The sequence below is a fragment of the Homalodisca vitripennis genome, chromosome 6 (genome assembly GCF_021130785.1).
Source record: "Homalodisca vitripennis isolate AUS2020 chromosome 6, UT_GWSS_2.1, whole genome shotgun sequence".
In the NCBI taxonomy this organism is placed as follows: domain Eukaryota; kingdom Metazoa; phylum Arthropoda; class Insecta; order Hemiptera; family Cicadellidae; genus Homalodisca; species Homalodisca vitripennis.
Genome location: NC_060212.1, coordinates 125,742,816 through 125,767,067, shown reverse-complemented (window position 1 = coordinate 125,767,067; position 24,252 = coordinate 125,742,816). Strand labels below are relative to the sequence as shown.

At 30.0% G+C, this 24,252-nt stretch overlaps 1 protein-coding gene across 1 annotated transcript in view; it reads left to right on the top strand.

Moving 5' to 3' along the window:
- LOC124365554 (piggyBac transposable element-derived protein 3-like) overlaps positions 1-24,252 on the top strand; it is a 60,168-nt gene that overhangs the window by 33,507 nt on the left and 2,409 nt on the right. The window contains exons 2-3 of the mRNA XM_046821545.1: positions 10,985-11,248; positions 11,384-11,633. Coding sequence (XP_046677501.1) covers positions 10,985-11,248; positions 11,384-11,633 — 514 coding nt within the window. The remainder of the gene's footprint in view (positions 1-10,984; positions 11,249-11,383; positions 11,634-24,252) is intronic.

The window sequence follows — 24,252 nt, the reverse complement described above, 5'->3', positions numbered from 1 at the left end:
GCAAACTGAAGGCAAACACTTCGAACATTTGTTATAACTGTTTTGGTAAGTGATTTGAAGTAAAAGAAGTAAAATAAAAGATTAAGTGTCAATTTTCTCTAACAACCAGAATGTTTGCATTTGAAAAATTCGGTATTTTATAATCTTTGAGTGTCCGCCATTTTATAATGCGTCAACTGTTTTACGTAAGATTTTCGCCAAAATGTTTCTATTAAAAAGAGCTTTAATTTGATGTACGACTCGACCTATGCTTCTATTTAAGAATTTTCACCAACCCCTAGCGGGACGTCCCCCATAAGCAGGATATCATAGTGAAATACATAAAATAATAGTTTTATGTGAGCAAAAGCTTGATGTAAATTTTGGTTCTTATAATGTAATTAGTTCAAAAGTATTTAGACCGTCCCGGGACTTTTCAGCACCCCTATATATATATATATATATATATATATAGGTTTCTAGTTTTGTTGTAATAACGTTTTATCTATTATATCGCATAAGATATTTGTATATATTAATGTTAAATATTGCATGTAGTTTCTTTGAGAAAGAAAGCTACTTTGCCCAAGAGAGTCTGCATTAAGAACAAAGTATGGGACTTTCGAGTGACCTCGACCCTACCATGTCACATCTGACTATAATAACGAGACACTGACTAACGAGTACGATAAAAGAGGGCATTGAGACCCAAGACAGGACTACCCTGCTCAAGAGAGAAGAAAGTACGAGATTGTGACCGCGACCGAACCATATTTCCACAATGGCTCTTACCGTACAACTGAATGTCCGAGTATCTAAGGGACGCTCCTGGACAACGGCAGACAGACAGACGGGATCCCGCGATGTCTCTCCAATGAGAGGCGGCCGTTAAATCGGACGATGGGACACAGGATAAACTCAACAATATTTAATTTACTCTTAACTATTTCAGGATAGCAAGGAGACTTAAACTGAATATTTAAAACCAAACCCAACTCTAACTGTACATTGCAATTATCATATACGAGCATTATTTTGTATTTGAAAATGGAGTGAAATTCTAGAAACTTTGAATGGAATAAAACATTATACCATGCTCTATTGTCAACAATATGATATATTTATTACCAAACTAAACAGTGGCATCCGATGTTAGAATTTCGTACCTTTGGATCCTTGTCCACAAGTAAAACTTGCGATCTTAATACATTATTCAATATCTGACGATTTTCTCTAAGAGCATTCTCCTAGAAAAGGCTAATTCCAGTAAAAATATTTATCTTATTGCCAACATCACTAATTCATGATCTGAAACTCATTCTTATAAAAGTTCTTTCAGTGAAAGATATACTGTTTATCCTCATTCTCTTAGTATCCATATACTCGAGTGTGCTGAGTAGGAGTTCTACTATAATTGGAATTAGTTTTATTAGAAAAGGAATGATTTGTGATCTCATAGCTCTGAACAGGTAAATTACACCTAAGGAAGCAAAACAATCTTTTGGCACTTTTTTTGATACCTTACAGACTGTTATACGTGAAGCGAGGATATGACATTTATCACCGTAAGGGATTTAATTATATGAGAGAAATCATAAAAAAATGTATTAATGCTGGATTATCTCTTTCTGAAACGTCATTTATTGGTCGTCATGATAACATATGCATCATTAAACCAACAAAAGTGTGTTTCGTTACTAAGCTCACTTATTTTAATTGACTAAAACTCGTACCTAATTTACAGTTTCTAAACATGTATGTTAATAAACTTATTAAATGAATCACATAAATCTTTTAAAATTCACTGTCTTAATAAACGCAACAAATATTTCCCAATCCTTGTGTTCCAGCTGGTATTTTACGATGTGCTTTTTGAAACAATAATCTGCATTAATCAAATTATTTGAAGTGGAGGAGGGTTTTGCCACCGACTACATCTTAAATTTTAGTAAATTAATCTGATAATGAGTTACTAACATGTCCCTTAAGTACTCTTCTTTGTTTCTTAGCTGCACCTGTTCAAAGTTGATGTAAACAAAGTTTACCATTTCAAAGTTAAAACTAATTTTATTATATGTATTATAAAAAAAATTATACAATTTGTAGGTTTAAACGAGGGTGAAGCTACAACGTGGGATTAAACTAGTTGATTCGCCTACCAATTACTAACAAGAATCAATAACATTTATTTTATGAAATAAAATACTAGTAGTTGTAGGCCGCAATATTGACTGTCTTTAATATATTATCTTTAATAGTGTTTAACGTATTTTAACTTAGTTTAATTGTTGTCCTGTGAATATTAATAATAAATCAGAGTGTATTTATCCGTTCCTAAAAGAAGCTACCAATCCATAATTTTCCTTTGAAATTAGAAAGGTGCATTTTAAAATCTATATTGTTATTTTTCACTTAATGTTGTAATTTTGTAGTTTAATAAGTGATTAGGTACTCGTAAAACAATCCCAATAAAAATACTTCTTATTAAATAAATTAAGCTACTATTATACTAATTTTACGATCCAGATGGAATTTCGTCGTTTAGGTATCTTACATTTTTGTCACTATTAAACCTGGATATGCGTCATGCACAGTTATTCTTTAATATAAATCAGCAAAAGAAAATAGGTTCAATGTTTTATTTTTATATTAGGTACTCGTAAATATAACAAAATAAACTTACCTAACGATAACTCTGCAAAAAAGTTTTACGGAAGGAATGAATAATCTCGCTTGTTTTATTTCTTTATTTCATGGTACAAAATTTGCTAAAGTTCTTTGCACAATTTTGACAATGAGATGTGGGGAGTCAATCTTTAATTATAATACACTTTCACTACATTAAAGCTTGAACAAGCAAGTTCATGCAAATTATGGACAATAAGTAACGATAATAGTCTATTATAAAATTTAATTATTAGTTATTGTGGCCTATTTACAATTTGATTGAAGTAAACATTTTTGGTTATCATATCATAACAACACACAAATATAATTATTAATACCCGTGTTGAAAATGTGGGTTTAAGAGCTATTGATATAATGTTTGGGGTATAGGCTACCATGGGATTTAAACAGGCTAGTTTCGTAGCGTTAAAGCATAGGGTTCAATGAACGAACGTTGCTCTGTGTTGAGATTTAGAAGGCGTAAAGCAATTAAACTTGGTTTCGTTCTTTAGACAAATTTGTGGATCTCTTTGATCTTCCATCTTTCAATGATTAAATTTTACATTTAGGGAGGGTAAATCCATGGAGAAGAAAGATTAAATCAGAGTAGGCTTCCATTTTATTACTTTTAGTGTGTCATATATTAAAATCTTTATATGACTGTATTAAGCTTGTTTCCAAATGCATCTACTCATCTATTGTCTAACTGTCATCTTAGTTACCCATAAGGCTAAATTTAAAATATTATATAACTTCTATGGAGAGATATACACCATCATAAAACATTCGTCAATTAACATCACAAAATTCAACTTCCTCCATGCTCTTGAAACCGCAGTGCCTACGTGTTAGGAAAATATATGTATCAATAAATATTTATGAGAATTATAAGGTTCTGAGAGGTACACTTTTTCATTATAATCCCTTGATCTCGCCTAAAGAAAATGTTAATCTTGTTTTTCGAGTTTTAATACTAAACCTAATTTGCGATGACTCTACGTTATACGGTTTATTTCGATAAACCTAAAAATAACACTAATGTTATACTGCATACAAATTTAGTCTGTCTCTCCAACATCGGTACAGAGAGTAATATTATCGGTATAATGCTGAAATATAACGTACATAATACGTGGTATGTCCAAAATAATCCACAACAAATACAGAGGGCTACAATGGATGATACTAGGTACTTCGTTCGGCAACAAACTATCAAAATTCAAACAAAATATATAATGATAAATGTTTATTCTCAAAAGTGAAATTAGTACCATTTGATAAGATCAACAAAGATCCGAAAATTGAACTTTTATTCAAATTGTGGTGAACTTGTTATGCATGTTTTAAAATTCAGAGTACATATTCAAGACCCGATCTTGAAAATTAACCACGGAACCAAGCAATAAAAAATAACTAAATGTTTGTTTGATATCTGAAGTGGTCGTGTAGGTATAAAAATGTTACATGGTACATTTTCGTATTGTAATATATTTGCTCTGGTCCATACACACGATATTAGTCTGTCAGATAGAGTTTAATAAAAGCTAACTAATTTATAAAAAGAGTCCGATCTATATCACTAGATTTGTTTTAATTGGTAGTTAAGCTAGCATATATATGCCAGTTTTTAGAAGGAAACTGTTTTATGAAAATTACTCAGATGAACGAAGAACGAGATTTATGAAACACAATTTAAATTATTAACCAATATTGTGTTCCTGGTTTACACTAGGTTGGTGAGTTTTACGCTATAAGGTAATAAAAAATTAAGCTGCCTACAATTTATAAAGTAATAATGCATAACATTGATTATATATGAAATCTAGCAAAAATTTTTGTAAAGTTTTGATGAAGATAAAATTTATGAGATGAACGTTGATTTAATTAATATGATTAGTATAAAGTTGCTTCCTACATATATATTATTTTTTACGAGAAAGCATTTTCTTATAATCACTAGATCAGAAATATGTTTATATTGCATTCATGCTTTGTGTACCACTACTAAACGTGGTTATACTACTAAAACACGTTGTGTTTATACGGATGGTGTTTTCTCATGAAGTCCTAATGTTTTTAGATCCCACCCTATAAATTATTAAGAAAACTGCAATACACTATGTTATAAATCATCAATAAAAAGTAACATATGAAAAAATATTCAAGTTATATATTACATTTTTGAAGTTGATTCGTTTTAAAACTATAAATATTATTTATTATTACTGTATTCTGTACTGTATGTAAATTGTGAAATATTTTATATTGCTTCCAATATTCCTTAATAGAATTAAAAATGGTTAATGTTACTTTAAGTTTTATTTGATGAAGGATTAACTGAATCAGAAATGTGCTATTATTAAATATCAAAATAAGAAAAGGTTTGGTGAGGTAGGTAGTATTTGTTTATTTTTAATAATGTTTTGTATATTATTAGTTGTTTGTAGACGAGTGATTTATTAATAATGATATACTTTGTTTTTTAACACATATTAATGTAATAGAATCAGAGTTATACGATAAAAATGTTCTCATTAATTAGATACTAGAAGGAAATTGTTATAGATTGTATGCACAAACAAAGAAATAAAATTTTAGAAAAATTTTAATTATTTAATAAACAGTTACATTTAGCCAAAAAAGTTTTTTAAATGCATTATATGTTTTACCATGAGTCTTAATGATATACAATTTTCATTTCTCCCTTTTCTGAGACGATTTGTAGCTTACTTTAAGATCTAGGATGTTTCGAAGTAAAGTTTAGGATAGTACTCAAAGAGAGAGCAAGTATATCTCCAATTTAGTACGCTGTAACGCAGTTACAACTGAAATCTGATGTCTATCTAAGTCTGAAGCGATGAAACAGTTTCACTAGACGGAGTATCTACTACTTTATTCGACGCAAGGTTACCCGAGGTAGCCAGAGCGCATAAAACAATGGTGATACTCACTATGCCCTTAGCTATGCTTTAACGTAATTTACTTTCACGTATATCACTGAGCTTGGTGGCAGCATGATAAATATTCCCGTCAGAACATTTCAAACGGATTTATGCTACAACTTTTATGTCACTAAAATAATCACAAACTAAGCAAGTATCACCTTTGAGTAATTTATAATTTGACCACGTAAATTATAAGATGAAATTTAATATTATCATTCTTAGAACTATAAAATACTTATAATTCATATAAAAGTCTGTTTCAACACTCTCCATTTAACAATAACTAACATAATATATGTATATATATATATATATATATATATATATATATATATATATATATATATATATATATATATATATAGATAGATAGATAGATAATCATCCAGTTGATTAAAGTTAAAAGTAGTAAAACTTTCAAAACCTATATCAATTTAAATAAACGTATATTAGTTAACAAAATAAATGGCTCAAATGAGTTCTTTTTTGCAAAAAAATTAGGATATGAAAGAATGAAAATAGATTGTCTTTGAAAGGAAAACGACGATGTAATATAATTGTATGTATTTTTAACTTATTATTTTCAAAATATCCAATATGTTTTATGTTTAATGTTAACAAGTAATGACATTAGTTGGTAATGGATTCATAAGTAAATCTGATTGCTTATTACGTATGTGTAGATTTAAATTCATTTAAATACTTTTTAGATCTTTTCAGTTTAGTCTATATATTTTGTGACTTTATACAATCTTTTTAATATACTACAGTATGTCAAATATTTCTCGGAAAAAATATCGTTGTAGCCTTATCTCATAAACTTAGAAAGTTGTAATCAAGCAATGATCTTTTTGTGAAGTAGGCAGTTAAATTTATTCTACAGTATTTACAAATTGCAGTTTGATATAGTTCTGTATAGTCGTCAGCTAAAAATATGGCTCCTGTTGTAATTGCTAACTGATAGTAACTGTAACTATCTTTCAGCCCGCAGCATGTTCGGTAAACCTTAGTTATATCTTAGCTAGCCTCGGGCTACCCGTAAATAACTTCGCCTTTAACTTCACGTAACTTGTATTGCTGTAGTAAATTACAACGTATATGATGTTTGCGTTCTTTAAAAACCAAACGAATACAAAAATAAAATATTGCACTATTTACAAAGCATTTTAATTTATCATTTATTTGGTTTAACGTACTAGAATAAAAAGGATTTAGAACTTTACTTAATTTGTAGTTTACTTGTGTCATTGAGATTACCAAAATGAATAATAAATACATTTTGTTATTCTTACTGTACCATATATAATTGCATATCAGGTAAATAATAACAACGCATTATACATATTTATATAGATATAAAATTTTGTAACACAATGCTCGTTTACAGTAAACTACGAAATCTCTGACCGATTTCAATGACATTTTGTGGATATGTATTATTGTTAAAGTCCAACTTAAAAGAAAATAGTTCTTATATCGATAATTAAATGTAAAATATTATTTCAAATTTAAGGGTTTTAATAGGTACACTGTTGAATCCACGTCTAAAGTATGTTAAATGTAATCAACTTCTCTCTGTAAACATAGTGTATTGACAATACGACAAATTGTTTTGTATATTTAACAAAAATGTTCAATTGGTTTACATGTAAAGACTTAAAAGCATACAGTAAGATATATCATCACTTCATGTCCACTTTCTGTACAACCTATGTTTCACATATATACTGCGGGACAAAAAAAGTGTGACAAGCTTTTAAATTGTTTTAACTGTGTAATATTGTATGTAAAATTAAATATTTCTACATTTCTTTTTAATACTTACTTATCTTTTTCGATACTTATCTGTACATAATTCTATCGAATCTCTAGAATCAAGCATGTTGAACGTCAGACCTGAGACATTACACTAATATAAAATTTATGTGAATTGAAGCTAAACTAAACATTCCAAGTTTAGAAACAGCTGTAATGATAGGAGTATTTGAACTACTAAATGAATTTAATTACAGAGAATCACATTTTCCGTGATTGCAATAATCAAACACTCCAGTAACTGCATAATTATTTTCTTGAAATCTGATTATTCTCAGACAGACCTATCTAATGGTTTTAAAGGAAAAAGTTTTGCTAAAAACAACCAAAACACTTATTATCAAGAAATATTTAATAAATATTTACGGACTCAGAGGTTCATAACTGTGAATACTGGGAACAGCTGATCTACCTAAATGAACAAAATTATATATGGAGATTAATTAGATAGGAGTTTCTACATGTTGTCGCGTTACCTGTAGCGAGTCAAATATGTTTGCCAAGGACTTGGAAACATATTTTCATCTCACTTGGAATTGTCGGTGTAAAGTTTGGTGTGGGATGGTGGATGGTGAGAACGTAATACCTCATTCATCAGAAACCCTATCCTTTACACAAAACTACAGGATGATTCATTCTTACTTTTGACCGTATCGGGGAGGTTACGTTTCTATTGTGAGGAAATAAGGTCATATAAAACTCATAATATAAAGAACAACTTATAACGTAGTATTTTCACAACCGATATATGTTCTTTAATTTAACTAGCAATATAGTCTTATATATTTTTTATATCGTCATAACATATACAACTATTAATCAGCTGCTAACAAAAGTAATAACTCGATGGTGTGTTTTAATCAAAGCATGACGCTCTAAGTCAGAGTAAAAATCGATGAGAAAGTTAAATGAGAGTCTTGTTAAAAATAAAATTGAAACATGCAACCTCTATTCAAGCACATTTTTATCTTGCATATTAATGTATTATTTGTTCGAAGTTATATTCCTTCCTTGCCAAAAGCGCAACATGTTCCGAGTCATAAAAATCGATTTTTAAATTACTTAATTTAATGTTGATGTACTGTATTGTTAATATGTATTACGGTATTAAAATAGGCCTATTCTTAATTATGAAGACGAAAGAAATGCTTGACAAATCGACGTTAGTTAGGGAATCCTAATTGATATAAACAAAAATGTTTCTTAACTTACTTATATGTAGCCAAGTAAAAACAAAAGTATACACTATGTTACACATAAAAGCTAAAGCATACATACATTGAAAGAGAATAAGAACTTAAGATCTAATCAGAGATACAATATTGCTAGTTGTTGAGTGATCCATTAACAAGCCATTACGTAAAGCAAACAATCACTATTGGCTAGACAAGACTTGTACTGTACTGATGGAGATAAGCGTTTGTATTTATGGCTCTGTATCGCCCATTGGAGTGTTCTTAAAAACCGTTATCCTGTTTAACCGCTATTAAAGTAACAGCTACTCTGTACACGAACTACAACGTCATTCTAATTGCCCTATACTTGTCAATGTAATCATATAGTCGTTATAAATGAGATAATAATTTAATTATATAATCATTTTTCTAATGACCTATCACACAGAGTAAGACGAGAAAATTACTTTATAAGTTGCTGAGTTAATTTTTAAGTAAAAATGACATTATAGATTACCGAGGATACATTAAATCTTTTAGCAATAAACTAAATTAGTTTTATAATTAAAACTAATATCTCTTCACAAATTCCCACCGGGAAGAAAAAGTTATAGAACCGGTAGGAAAATAATATTATTTTGTTATACCTGATGAAACATAATTTATTTCTTTGCAAAAATGATTTTATTTTTTTTTTTTACTTACAATGTAAGTTAACCTTACCTATATACTTTTCATCGCCTATTATCAATGGTTCATACAACATTTGATCTTTTGAAAGCTAGTCTCCTCTTAATTACATTTTGTTTTTTAATTTATTTAAACCACTTTAAAATTTTTTAATTTATAACGGTCTTTAAAAGAGTTTTATTTAATTTATAAATGTTACAGTATATCCAACAACGTCTGGATACTACTGTAACCAGAAATAAATCTGGACACTGAAAAATTATTATATTCTAGAGTAAACCTCATTTTTAAAACATTCAAAAATTTATATATGTTTGTACAATAAAGTAGCAGTATAAACTAGCAAGTATAACAAAATCACTTTACACAAGTTTGTGATTAGTTTAACCTGTTACTATTGGTACTGGCTGAAAGTTCAAACGGTAATTTAACTATGATTTACCCAAAACTGTTTATTAACCCGTTTCTTCTTCCCCACTGTCGACATTTGTCGACACGCAACTTAATATTTTTTTGTGGGAAATTTTGATTGTCTAGGACTCTTACGATAATATCCCGCTGTTATGTTGGTATCTCTGAACTAGCAGTTGATGCGCCGCGGCAGTGGCTAGTTTGGTGCTTTTGTGTCAACAACTCTACTGATTGACTCTCAGCCTCACTATGTCACTGATAGACAGGTAAGTGTATTACAACCTTGTAAATAATAATATTATTTACCGTACGCTATTTATAGTGATATAAGATATGTGTATGACGTATTACTGTGTTGAACGTGTAAAATATTGTTTTAGGGTATCGATTTTACAATCATAAATATTGATGTCGACAAATGTCGACAGTGGGCACCAGCGGTAGGGGTCGATGTCCATTACAACAAATTGTTTTTTTTAGGTTGACGGTAGCTGACATCGCTAATATATTGGAAGAGAGTGAAAATATTATAGATCCAACATTTTTTATTGAGCCACCAGATAATCCAGCCCTCAGTGACTGTGATTCCGATGACGATGATAGTGGCAACATAAATCATTTATCTGGCAACCAACTCAGAGCTGGTGGTGAGCTGATAGGAAGAAAATTAACTGAAGATGGGTTAGTTACAATAAGAATTGGTGGAATACCTGAAGAAAAAAGTGACCAAGAAGAAGTGGAACAAGTAGAAGATAAGAAATTTGAGGAACCTGTGGACGAAGATGACAGTGTAGTAAGCGTAGATGTTGTTTTTGAAGAAGAAACCCAAGGAAAAGTTAGTAAAAATACGTTAGAGAGCAGAACTAAAAAAAGAAAACAAATAAAAGATGTTAGAACAAAAAAGAAGGTGAAAGGAAATAAGTCAAAACGTACATGGGAAGAAAAAGACATTGCAGATGTAAGCTCTATAGAGTTTACTCGTGCGAATTTCTTGTCAAATGATTATTCTCCTGTAGAACTGTTTGAAATGTTCTTTGATGACGAGGTCGTAGAGTACATTGTTTATTGCACTAATCAATATTCCCTAGAAAAAGGAAACATAAACTTTTCTACATCAAAAAATGAAATACGTCTGTTTTTTCGCCATTCTTTTTCTATCAGGATACAACACTATGGCTCGTTACAGAATGTACTGGGAAACGGCAGAGGACACACATCATGAAGCAGTTTCACGTGCAATTTCACGTAATCGTTTTCAGGATATCTTGAAAAACATTCACTTCTGTGAAAATGATAAATTAGACAAAGATGACAAGTTTGCCAAAGTTCGCTCTGTTATGTGCATGCTGAACGAGCGATGGCTTCGTTACTTCCCAGGTGACATTTACTTATCCATTGATGAATCCATGGTACCTTATTTTGGAAGGCACGGGTTGAAACAACATATCCATGGGAAGCCTATCCGATTCGGATATAAAGTTTGGATATTAGCTACAAGGTTAGGCTACGCTATTCAAGCGGAACCGTATCAGGGCAAAGCGACTGGAGCAACTATTCCTGAGCTCGGTGTGGGAGGCTCAGTTGTCATTGATCTTATATCTGAACTCCCACAGGACAGAAAATATAGTTTGTTTTTCGACAACTTCTTTACATCTTTAAAACTGCTTGAAGCGTTAAAAAACAGGGGATATCATGGTACAGGGACCATAAGGGTAGACAGAGTTGAGGATGCCCCTCTTCGTAAACCTCAAGATCTCAAGAAAGAACCAAGAGGTACTTTCCATCAAATAACTGACACAGACACCAACATAACACTTGTAAGATACATGGACAACAGTGTTTTTACTATAGCGTCGACAGCAACAGGCGTTCATCCTGAGGGGAAAGCAAAGCGTTGGTCCTCTAGCAATAAAAAACACATCGTTGTGCCACAGCCAAACTGTGTCAATTGGTACAATATGAATATGGGTGGGGTGGATAGGCTAGATGAAAATGTATCTACCTACCGTAATCATATTCGCAACAAAAAGTGGTATTGGCCAATGGTTGCATACATGCTGAATGTGAGTATGAATAATGCTTGGATTTTATACAGAATGACGCCAAAAGGAGCTGAAGAACAATTAGATCTTCTTGGATTCACCCGCTACATTGTCCGTACGTACATGCGAACATGCACAAGCCATCGATCCTCTGCAGGACGGCCAAGCCAGACAGTATCCAGTAGGGTGTTGCCTGAAATCCGATTCAGTGGAAAAGATCATCATTTAGAAACAGTTCAAAAGCAAATTCGCTGCGCACTGTGTTCCAAAGCAACAAGGAAACGGTGCAAGACTTGTCAAGTTGGATGCCATGTGCTTTGTACGGAGGCTTTCCATACTTTCTGAGGAAGTAATCTCTTATACAATCCTTTCTGATATGTAATCTATTCATAAATACTGTAATGGAACAATAAAAGCATCATTATTTCATTTTTTAACTTATTTTAAAACCACCCCTTTCATTCCCACTGTCGACAAATGTCTACATTAGCCTCTATTCTCTAACTGCACCCGTTCATGCCCACTGTCGACATGCTATAATTTATTGTTATTATTAAATTTTACATATTTCATACTAAAACTATAGTAAATAACTGATGATAAAGCAAATAACCAAAGGCCACCAAAAAATCTGACAAAAAAATAATTTGGGCAGAAACGGGTTAAAAACTTTATATCTTGATGTTTAAAAATTATTCTGTTAGATACAAAATGGTTATTCCAGTAACTTTTAAATTATATTAAAATGAAAAAAAAACAATACTCTGGACAGTACTTGCAACGACATTTACTCTCTTGTCTACTTGTATTATTAAGTAATTTCAAATCTTCTTATTTTCGCTTTGTATCTAAATTATACAATAATCCCTGTTAAAGAAAGCAAACACTAGTTGACACAAAACTCCACTCCAGAAATTTTAAAATCGTAATTCAACTACAATGTAGCTACTTACGCAAAATCCCGCGCAGACTGGTATGGTAAACAATTTAATGAAAACCACCATCAATTAACCAAAAAAAGAAACTCAAAATACGCCGAAAGTGGCGTGTTAGATATTTTTAGAAGGACCCCTTTCCGTAATCAGCTAATTATAAGCAACGCCTTTGAATACCCTCCAACTATTCAATCACAAGGTAAGATAGAACAATAGTCAACTCTCTTTGTAAACCCGTTAACAAAGTACACTGCCAGAAGAAAACTAATGTCTTTTTGTATCTTCCTAACTCCATAGACTCTTTCTTGACAAATTACATTATTTATTTTACCTATGTTTTGGCATCACTAATTACATTATAAAATATTGTCGCGTATAATTTCCCCCAATAATATTTATTAAATAAATGCTAATCGCCTTTGTACCAAATGCTACAGATTTTAATTTTTTTTAACGGTGGAAAGTCACTATTGAAATAAACACAGGGTGAAAGTATTCAAACTTACTTAAGCCGTGCGGCAGTTCCGAGCTACACATTTCCTGTCACACTTTATTTCCGCCCTTTGAATACAAATAATGTAGTGTTTGAAATTTTTACTGTATTTATGAATAGATTTTTATCATACTTAATATTTATGAATTCTAAACGCAGTTTGCAAGATATATCTTGTATAGAATACGAGTAAATGTCGTTTACATGGTTTTAAATAAAATACATGTTTGGGAATTACTCGTACCTCAATTAAAAGTTGTTAAACTAAAACTAAAATATATAAATTAAGAGGTGAAACAAGTTGTATTTATATTTGCTACAATATGAAATGTAATTTATTTTAATCTCTTTGTAACCTCTGCTGTATTGTATTTATGATAACAATCTCAAGGTATTTACGATTGGAAAGACTACGTATAGCTTCGGGTCTGACTTTCAGATATACAGACAATGATAGGAAAGGGATTTATGTAAATCCTTGGGGTCAAAGGTATCCTTTATTCATGAACACTTGGCTTTAGTGAGGGATCGACTGAGATTTGGTCAAACTGTTTATTCCAAAACAATTTATGTTTCCTTGTAGAATCAACGGGGAGAGTAACTTAACTAATAAATAAGTAGAAATCAAGGTTAATTTTTCAATTCATAAAATCATTTTGTGCTTTTTATTTATAAGACAACATTAAACTGTAAGATAGTTACTAGGAAACAGACTTGAAATATCTATTTCCTCTAACCATTATAATACATCAAATAGTCCTTTTTAAATTTATTTCCGTGATATTCCAACTCTTATTATATGACATTTTAACATTTTACGAATAAGACGCTATAATAATGATAGCCCTTGAAAATATAGGAGTTGCTGTCACGTTTTTAATTCGATAGTGTTCGTAATATATATTCAATACAAAAAATTTATTGTTAATATAGTGCAATTGTCTCCTCCCATAACTAAACGACACAAAAACACGACTATCTGTGCAGCTGACATCACATATCCATATCAGAACAAAATATAATTCAAAATTTACTAGTGAGATTCCCCACCATTTAAAACTCAATAGATAAAAGGGTAATGGATTGAATAACTAAAAAATAGATAATTCTTTGCAAGAAAACTAATTCGGTAGCAGAAAAAAATAACAAAGAAAGTATATTTTTCTGCCTTTAATAACTGAAAATATCTAAAAATATTTACTATTTTAAGTTAATTAATTTTTTCGGTTTAAATTCTACAACATAACGTAAGAAATAATTTTTTATTTTATATTTTGTATGTTACAGGTATTTTGTATCTCTTTCCAACAAAAATCCAAAACTTCTTTTGAGGAGGCTTCTACAAAAGCCAAAAAATTACTTGCATGGTGAGAATTTTGGGATCTTAGTTATCGGGCTAAGTTATAATTGAGAAAACTGTTAACTTAAAACATTGTTGAAATAAAGTTTCCTAGTTAAAAGAAATGATAATATGTGTATAGGACTGTAAAATAAAATGTATATTCTTATTGTAATGAAAAAGTTATGTGTAGCATACTTTAATGACAAAAACTTTCTTTATAAAAAGCTACAGAATTATAACTTCTATTTTAAATTCAGCATTATAAAAATAATTTTATTTTTACATACACGTCTCTAAATCAAAGGAAATAGTTAGTAAAGTATCAGAAAAAAGCAATAAAGTATTCTCTTAGTGCTAGAGATTCCTCTGTTAATCTATAGATTAAGCCGGTATTGTGTCTGATATCGGACAATTTGGCCAGTCTCACAACACTATAGGGTCAGTAGAAGTAGACAATCCATGAAAGTTTTGTTGGTTTAATTCTTAATTACTACATAAAAAACCGATAATTTTCCCTTTACAAAATTGCAGAGGAAGGCCAATCTTCATATGTTATAAAACAAATACCAAATTAAAGAAGCTATATTTATTTTAATAAACATATAAGCTAATAAATACAAAGTGAAATTCTCAAACTATGTATTTAATACACAACAAAAAATATAATTCCATTTAATAAACATAAAATATTTAGAATTGTTTTACAATCAACGAGCAGAACAGACGTTTATGTTACATCAATCTCTAACATTATTTGCACTCGTCATTCCTGTGCCAAAAGTGAAAGCTGTGTGTTTTGATAAGCCACTGGTGCTATTTGTTTGCCCTGAATACATGAACAATCCTGGTTGCTCTTTTATGGCAAAGACAGCATTCACTGTAGTCTGTGTATGTTTTCTCAGTGATACAATATCATTGGCTTGTTAAAACTACATATGGTGGTGGTTCGACATCATACTTTAGCGTTATTTTTTGTAAGAAACTTGGTGTATTACATAAAATAACTTAAAACATTTTGGTTGAATGCTATATGATAGGGGTTAATTGATGGATTTTTTACCCTTTTAATAAGCATTATTGGAAGAATATTACTCCACTTTAATGTTATGATAATTCACAAAAAACTTTATAAATTTCCATTCCAGAACAACTCAAATAATAAAAAATATTTTATCAGCAATTCGGATTTTACTATGTGAGTGTAATAAGTAGCAGAAACAAAGTTCTACAGAATAGCACTATATAAAAGTGTCTGTGTAAACTAATTTGTTTTCTTAGTAAAATCAATGACTGTTCTACACGGAAAAATGAAAATTTATAATACTCGATAACTAAAAAACCATAGGGGTACACAAATAGTAATATAAAAATATAATTTTTAGTTACATGTGACTAACAATATATAATAGCAAAAGCTATTATTAATGATATTTTATTGTACATACAAAAAAATTCTAGATTAATAAAAACTATGCTCATTATAAAGATGATAATATTAAACAATATTTTTATACAGATTGCAAAAGAAATATTTTATTATAAATAGTACTTTTTATAAATTCCAGCACTATTCCTTGTCTCACTTGGCATCATCAACTTTTAATTTTTTATGAACACTAATTTCTGACCTTCATTATGAGGCTGTACTTAGTAACCTTGTATCTCCTACTGCCGGAATATTTTGTGTCAGTTTTAAGTAAACTGCATACGTTATGTCATATGACTTGAGTATGTCACTATTTTATTCATAGTGTAAAATATACTAAATAATATATTGGAAAGTCTATGTTAATATTCGGTAATAGATTTCAAACAACTTATTTTATTATCACCAAGCGCATCGGATCTGTTGTTTTTAAAACATTGCTATTCAACCTACATTCAAGAAAAAATGTTTTAATATATTATTGGTGTCTACGTTTGACTTCATATTTTTCACGAAATTTCATCTATGTATTGAGAAGAATGGGTCCTATAATTGTGCAAGTCCAACCCTGGTATTTGATTGAGCATACGTTGTGTTTCAATTTCTTTTCGGTGTGAATTTCCTTTTTTATATTTTCTGATTGTGAAAACCATAATAAATGTCGATAAAGTTTGTTAAATGGCGTGAATAGAAAAATATTATAAAGATGGTTTTATAGTGAAAAAGGTTCAATTAGCTAGTAAGGTTGACAATTATAACTAAATGTATTTCTGTTTAACAAACATATAGAAATGTTAAAACTATAAAATTTCATTCCTTTTATAGTTTTAATATACTCTTGGTATAAATTGCTTTCTATTACCTTCAGCTCACGATGTTAAAAGTGATATTATCAAATATCACTTTACAGGATAATCTTGTTATATAATAATAAACTAAAATCTTATTAATAAATTTAAGAATTTTAGGAGCCAACCCACTTGATCAGACCACGACATGCATTTCTTTAATAATGATTTTCAAGGAGTATACTTGATATAAGTGATGCAAATGTGTTTTTACAATCACCTTACATGGCCAAAAGAGCAAAAAAGTTACTTACTAATGTTTTTTTATTGACGATAGATTATTTTAAATGTAAAATACGATTGCGTAGGTTTCCCATCGCTATATGATAAAAAGTAGTTTGCTACAAGGATTGGAATGTATTGCCGTATTTTTTAATGTTGAATTTCGTAGTATATTATTAATTGCGTGTATTGTACATTTGGCATACATTTGAAAAAGAATGGAGTTAAAAGTTAAAAGTGTATTTTATATATGTTTGATATTTATTTTGTTGGATAATGTCAGTAAAATTGTCCAATAAAAATAAGCAGCTAGTTCTAAGTTTCTTGTTTATTCAATTAAATTAACAAATACAAAATTACGATCATAAAATTCAAACATGTATACCTCTGATTTATCTGTGTGTCTTACATGAATTCAGGACCAACCTATACGAGAGAAAAATGCATACTTTATCAATTACGTGTATAACCTTATTATATGGCTTCAAAATAGTTAAAGATGCAGGTAGTAACAATTATAGTGATTTTACTTGATCGTGCGCTTGAGTGTGTGTGGGTCGTTTTGGCTTTTTGAAGAAATGCATAAATTTCGATATAGTATCGGTTTCAGAAATATATTAGTACATATTTTTCTCTCTCTCTCTCTCTTCCATTTATATTATCTTTAAGATATTTAGTTTCTTTTTCAGTGAATGTTTTAGAGTTAGTGAAGTTTACACACAACATGGTGGTTGTGATTTCTGACTTAAGCGTGGCACAATGCTCTGGTATGATTTGTTTATTTTAACCTAGTTTGTATTTATGCGTTAGGTTGGCTATTTAACTTAAGAAGACGTCATATTGCAGATCTCGAAACGTAGTGTTACTGATAATTTTTTCACTGAACGATGAGAAATTTCTGGGAAAATCCTGTTTCTTTCACAGTGTATCCCTTAAATACTGTTTCCTTTGTATTTGGCGTAGCAGTTAAAAATTACGAAATGTCTATTCAAAAATTCTACATTTCTTGAAATTATTAATCAATCCATTAGCATTTATGTCATAAGTAACTAGTCTGTTATAAACTAAAAACTTTGTCGTGTTGACAATCGCAAGTAATAAAAAATCGAGTGAATACTACAAATTACTACATTGGCATGTACTATGAACTATTATATACATTGCAAACCGGAGATTTGAAGAATAGAATTTGCGCCTTTCTTATGATGTTATTGTTATTCATCGTGACCGTATTAACCATAGTAAATTAGAAGTATACAAATAAATAAATTTAATAACTTTTCAAAATCAATGTCACAGGTAAAGTTTAATGTTTTGACAAAAGGTACTGAAAAAAGTTTCTACTTCAAAAGCGTTTGAAGTAGAAAATTCTGTACGGGAAATTTTATAAAGTAAAATATTAAATAGTAGATTAAAGATGGTGCAAATCACAATGAGTTTTGATTTGCCTTTAAAATTATCTACATAAGACCAGCTCAGTAACCAATACAAAAACTACATATACAAGTAAACAAGTACACAAAAGTTTATTATTCTACAATACGGAATACGAGATACATTAAGACCATTGATGGCACATTTACTTTCATTCTTTATAATGAAAGTTTTAAGTGAATACTTACTTAAGTAAATGATTAGGAGATTTCCACATTAATATTAAGGCAGTAAATAATTGTCAATAGGAAACTAAATAAACTGCACCGAAGGAAGTAACTGTTTTAACTAGTGAACCTCTCTATAAACGTCAGAGAAATCAGCAATCCAGTTAGCAGTAAAGTTAACAAGAAAATCGAAGACAAAATCGAGGTGCTTCGATAACTATATAACGTGGTGTTCCCCTGAACTGATAAAGGTTACTTGACCTACTTTGAGATATTGTTGAGCTGTCCAAGGGTTCAAGTTAGTTTAACAACAAACTTAAATATCAGAAGTCCTTATAGATTCAGTTTTCGTCTGATTAAATTCTTAACGATATCGAAAAGTACACTACTTGTAAGCTTTTCTGATTCACATACTTTTTAAGGTCAGAGCTAAGAATAAATAAAATATAAAAATGTAGTTTTCAAAATACTGTTAGTTTTTAAACAGTACATAGTTAAATAAATAATTAGTGATAATTTCAAAAGCAGTTTGGTGTTATATAGGCCTTTTTCATTTGTAACTTTGTTGCCTGATAAAAAAAAGTTCTACCATTGGTATGATATATTTTTGTTGGTTTATGTACTTTTAGACAGCTCACAAAAATTACACGTATACACGTATAAATTCTATACTTTTTAATAAATAGTGAATATTGGCTACTTTACTATCAGAATTTTCAAAATCAATGTACTGTAAAAAATGTATTTATCTTGTTTAAGTTTAACAATGTTAACCCTACATCGGGCGCTAAACGGAGTTTTCCTCCGTGTATTTTTTATTATTAAAAGTAGTACTACTTTCCTGATGTTGACAGTCGTTTCCCGCAATGTACTTCACGAGCATTTTTCGGGGAAGCGAAACAATAGCCTCTCGCTTATCTTTGTCAAAATCTGTCAGTATGAGGTCTACTTCCGTGCGAGACTGGACGATTCCTCCGTGAGCGCCCGATGTTGTGTTTGTAGTGCTTGGACGAAATCTCCGTGAGAGTCTTATTGCGTGTAGTTTTTATGGAGTAATAATCCGTGTGCGCCTAAATGTGTGAACTGTTATGGTTTTTTAAGTTTTACAATATATTTTATTTGAATTTTGTGAAATGGAGAATGAAGACGAGAGTACAGTACAGTACAAGTGTGCTAGGGAACATTTCAGTACTGTTTATGGAGTGAACATTGTCGTTATAAGAACCAGAAGGAAAATGTTTTGAAACTTTTTGTAGTGTGTAAAAAAGTTTTACTAAAGAATAAATTTTGATTTCAGAGTAATAATAATTGACATTACAATTGTATAATATCTCAAGAATTGAAGTAAGTTGTTCTTCTAAGAAGTTAAAAACTAAGTTAATTTCCATATATTATTACAGTAGGTTAACCATTTTTACAATTAATTGCATTATTCCCCAAAATTAATAATGTTGTTATTGTACAATAAAATTTTTTTGGATTTTCGAATTTCTTATTTGGAAAATTCATTACATAAGAGAGTAATTTTTATTTAATTTATAAAAATGAATATATTACATTGTAATTAAATCATTATGAATATTTAAACAAATAAAAACAGTTTTAACGACTATGATATCCATTTTTCGCTAACCTGGAGGAAACCTCCTTGAACGCCTGATGGTGTTTCTAATTTTAAGCGCCTGATGGAGGGTTAAGGACTTTGCCATACTCATATTTAATATTTAAAAAAATAGAAATAATATTATATAGGTGTTTAATTAAAGGAGTAAATTTGGATAAAATATCTTACAATAACTAACGACAGAGTGCCGAAAATAGGGTTTCTTCAAATCAGGAAGACATAGATGAAAGATGATAAGGAAAATCCTGAAGTTATTTGCAGAATTTTAATATGATGCTCGTTGGATAATGGCGTGGAGTTATTAGATTAAATTTTTGTAATAAGGGTAATAGGGGCTCTCGCTACAGGAAAATATTGGCCACATACGATTTCCCTGTTGAAAACTACTTAGAACTTAACCTTTATCAGTGTTAATTATTAAAATTAATCACTTTAATATGATTAGTAACAAGAAAACGCATAGTGGAATTTGGTTAATTAGTGGTATTGCTGAATAATATATTTGGTGGACATGTCTCATTTTTATATTACCTATGTCCCCTTAATTATGTTCAATAGATCCGTTTAACATGTCAAGTGTGAACCACTCCCTTGTTTAGGTAAACTTAAAATTGTGAAACTTGTGATGGATGCACGGAAGTTTTCTACAATCAACGCTAAATCAACTGAACTAACTGAGTAAAACTTTCGTATCAACCTACTTAAAATACTGGAATAACAGATGGTTTATGCGTGATATTTAGATTTCACCCACAATACTAATAAATTTTCGTGTATGTCAATCACTTATATGTCGGGACTATCGATAAAATTATAAGCGTAGGTAGAAAATACAACATTAGAACCGCATTTGAAATACAATACTGTTTTACAGTCTTGTAAAAACAAAAACAAAAATAGTACGCAGGATTCCAAATATTGTGTTTACAGTATAAAATGTAGTTGCAATGCGGAATACATGGACGAGACAAAAATACCACTAAACATAAGGATAAAAGAACATAGAGGAAACACTAGCAAAGAGCTAACATAAAAATCTAAAATTGTATATCAGTGTTATGAATTAGGATGGAATACCTCAATTGCATCAAGTACCTAATTTTTTAAGTGGAAATTGATTGAGGCTTCATACTTTGACCTAGCAATTTAACTGATTAGTCAACCATCAGTTGAAATTACGCCGCTTTCGTTGCCAATTCTTAAAAAATTACTAACAATGAAACCTATATTATCATACAGATTACAAATTTTTAATAAAAAATTATGGGATGACAGAATAGTTTTCTATTTATTTATTTATTGTATCAACGGTTACACCATTTCCATTCAATAACAAATTATAGACTCAAGAATACTTGACTACTACTTATTAATTATATTATATATCAATGAGAATTTACCAAGATAGTCTAAATAAGTGACAGATACATTGATAAGAATATCAAAAACGACTAAAATCCATAACAATAACGAGTAAATTAAATAATAACAAAAAGCAACTAACAATTGGACATAAATTACGATCAGTTTTAGGAGAACTTTCCCACATTTGAATTTCTGATGTTTTAAGAAGTTCATCTTGCTCCAATAATAAGAAAGGTCCAATCCATTCCCTTATTTTTTCTGCCGTCTTGTTTCTTCCGTGACGATCGCCATTTACTATTGGTCTCTGTTTAGTTCTATTTGATAGGCCGGTGTGGGCAGACCTATTGTGACCTATGATTAGTAGTTAAGCTTTAATAATTAGTGATTAGTTTTATTACGTGTATGTTTTAGAGTTAGTGTGCAAGGAATATATACACAAAATGTATGTTTTGATTATTGATTCACTCGTGTCACAACGCTCTGGTATGTGTTATTTCCTTAAACTTACGCTGTAGTTATACATTAGTTTAGTCATTTACCTGAAGAAGAGATCAGACTGGAAGTCTAGAAAAATAATTTAACTTATAGTATTGTATCATTCTGTGAACTATGGGAAATGTCCCTAAAAACGTAGTGGTTGTCATTTCAAGATGACTATAAAGTACAACCCCATTAACATTTTAATACCTCATTTATATATATATATATATATATATATATATATATATATATATATATATATATATATGAATATGAGTATAATTACAATTCAACTATTATACAGACCTACTACCACCCATAAACCCATTAATCAATCTCTTTATAATTATAGGTTTTCTAAACATTTGATATATTTTTGCTATATTCAACAACTTTTGATTAGTCGTACTGGATAAAAAAAACTTTAAATGTAATAATGATAATATTTTATGATTATATTATTTGATTTTAAATGCACTACCAAAAGCCGTAACAATATATTACGTAATTTTTAAAACAGATGGAACCGAAGATTAATTCGAACCATTTTCCATATTGGAGTACAATTACATAAATTTTACTGAAATCATTCTTTTTATAAACAAAGTATAAATACGTTTGTCACTACGAACCACTAACAGGTCAAAGTAAGTCACTTTCACTGCATTTATAGAGATATTTCTCCTAGAACTCGTATAAATGATACATGAATATGTACGAATAGTTTTTGAGTGGATGTAAGTTTTTATATACGTCATTTTTATAGTTATTTTACCAAATACTATGAATCTTTTTCATAATTTGCCACTTCGTAGATTTGTAGAATATATCACTTGGTACATAGCTTAAATAGAAATTGTTTAGCCAAATCTGGTTATGCAATCTAAATTATTTGTTCTCTCTCTTACTTTCCCGTATGTGCTAAAAAGATGCTATGAAGTACTTCGGACATCACTTTCATTCATATAAATCACTATCACTTATCACTTATACCTTACCAAACGTAGGAGTTACAGCAAACAATAATCTCATTAGCTACACATTCATCTCATTGGTTTGTCACAACTGTAACATGGCTTTTCGGTTTAATTCGGACACAACAAAAACTAAATTTTAAAATTTAACTATAATCTAATGCAGTAAAATGTTTATCTAGAAAGCTGAATAATGTAATGATTAAGAGGCAAAAGACGAGACCGCGAAGAAAAAGGTCCAGGATTTTGACACAGTGGTATGTAATTGATTCCTTATTTTATTAAATTTATTTTTTCAAACATTTTGAATTTGTCAAGAATTTTCTTAACCTATTACAAAAATTTAAAAAAAATAGTACAATCAAATTTTTACAATATCAAAATTTCCACTATATAAATAAAGTAAGAGCAAGAAAAACTTTATGTTATAACAACAATGAGAGATAAACTATCTTATGAAAATAGAATGATATCAGCTGATAGTAACCGTATGTTTTTGTGAATATGATTGAACATAAAACCTACGGGATGATTCCTGAAAATCTAAATGTGCCTACTAATACATGAAAGACGTTTTTTGTGTATTTTAATAATTACGTATTTCGTTATTACTGAACACAAAATATTATATTACCCAAAATTACATTATGATGGATTGAGTATATCAAGACGGTTATATAGGACGTATTTTCAAAGCTATTCTATGAATATTTATTCACAGACCAGATGATATTAAAGCCGCGTTTACACTGGAAACAAAACATGTTTATAAACAGTGTTTCGGAACAATTCCTCAAATCGAAGAATAACTACTTGGAACAATGTTTCGGAACAGAAATTCGGTGTTTCTCCACATGTTTCTTGTTTCCCATAGAAAGCGTTAAGACCAAAGGGTGTTTATAAACATTGTGGAATGTTTCGGAAACACAAGACGTTTAGATATAGGAAAATTGTTGAGAAACATAAATAATCAGATCTACCAATATTTTTTATGCGTTCTGTTAGTAGAACAAGTTGTCAGTATGTTTTGTTTCGATGGAATGAAAACAATGGTTTTAAACAAATTCAAGAATTCTAGAAATGTGTTGCTTCTATCTACTTGTCATGAAAAGCCATTAATTGATAATGACTCCAAAAAAACCTCTAACCATTTAGACATACAACGCAACCAAAGGTGCAGTTGATACTTTGGATCAAATATCCCATCAAATGACGTGC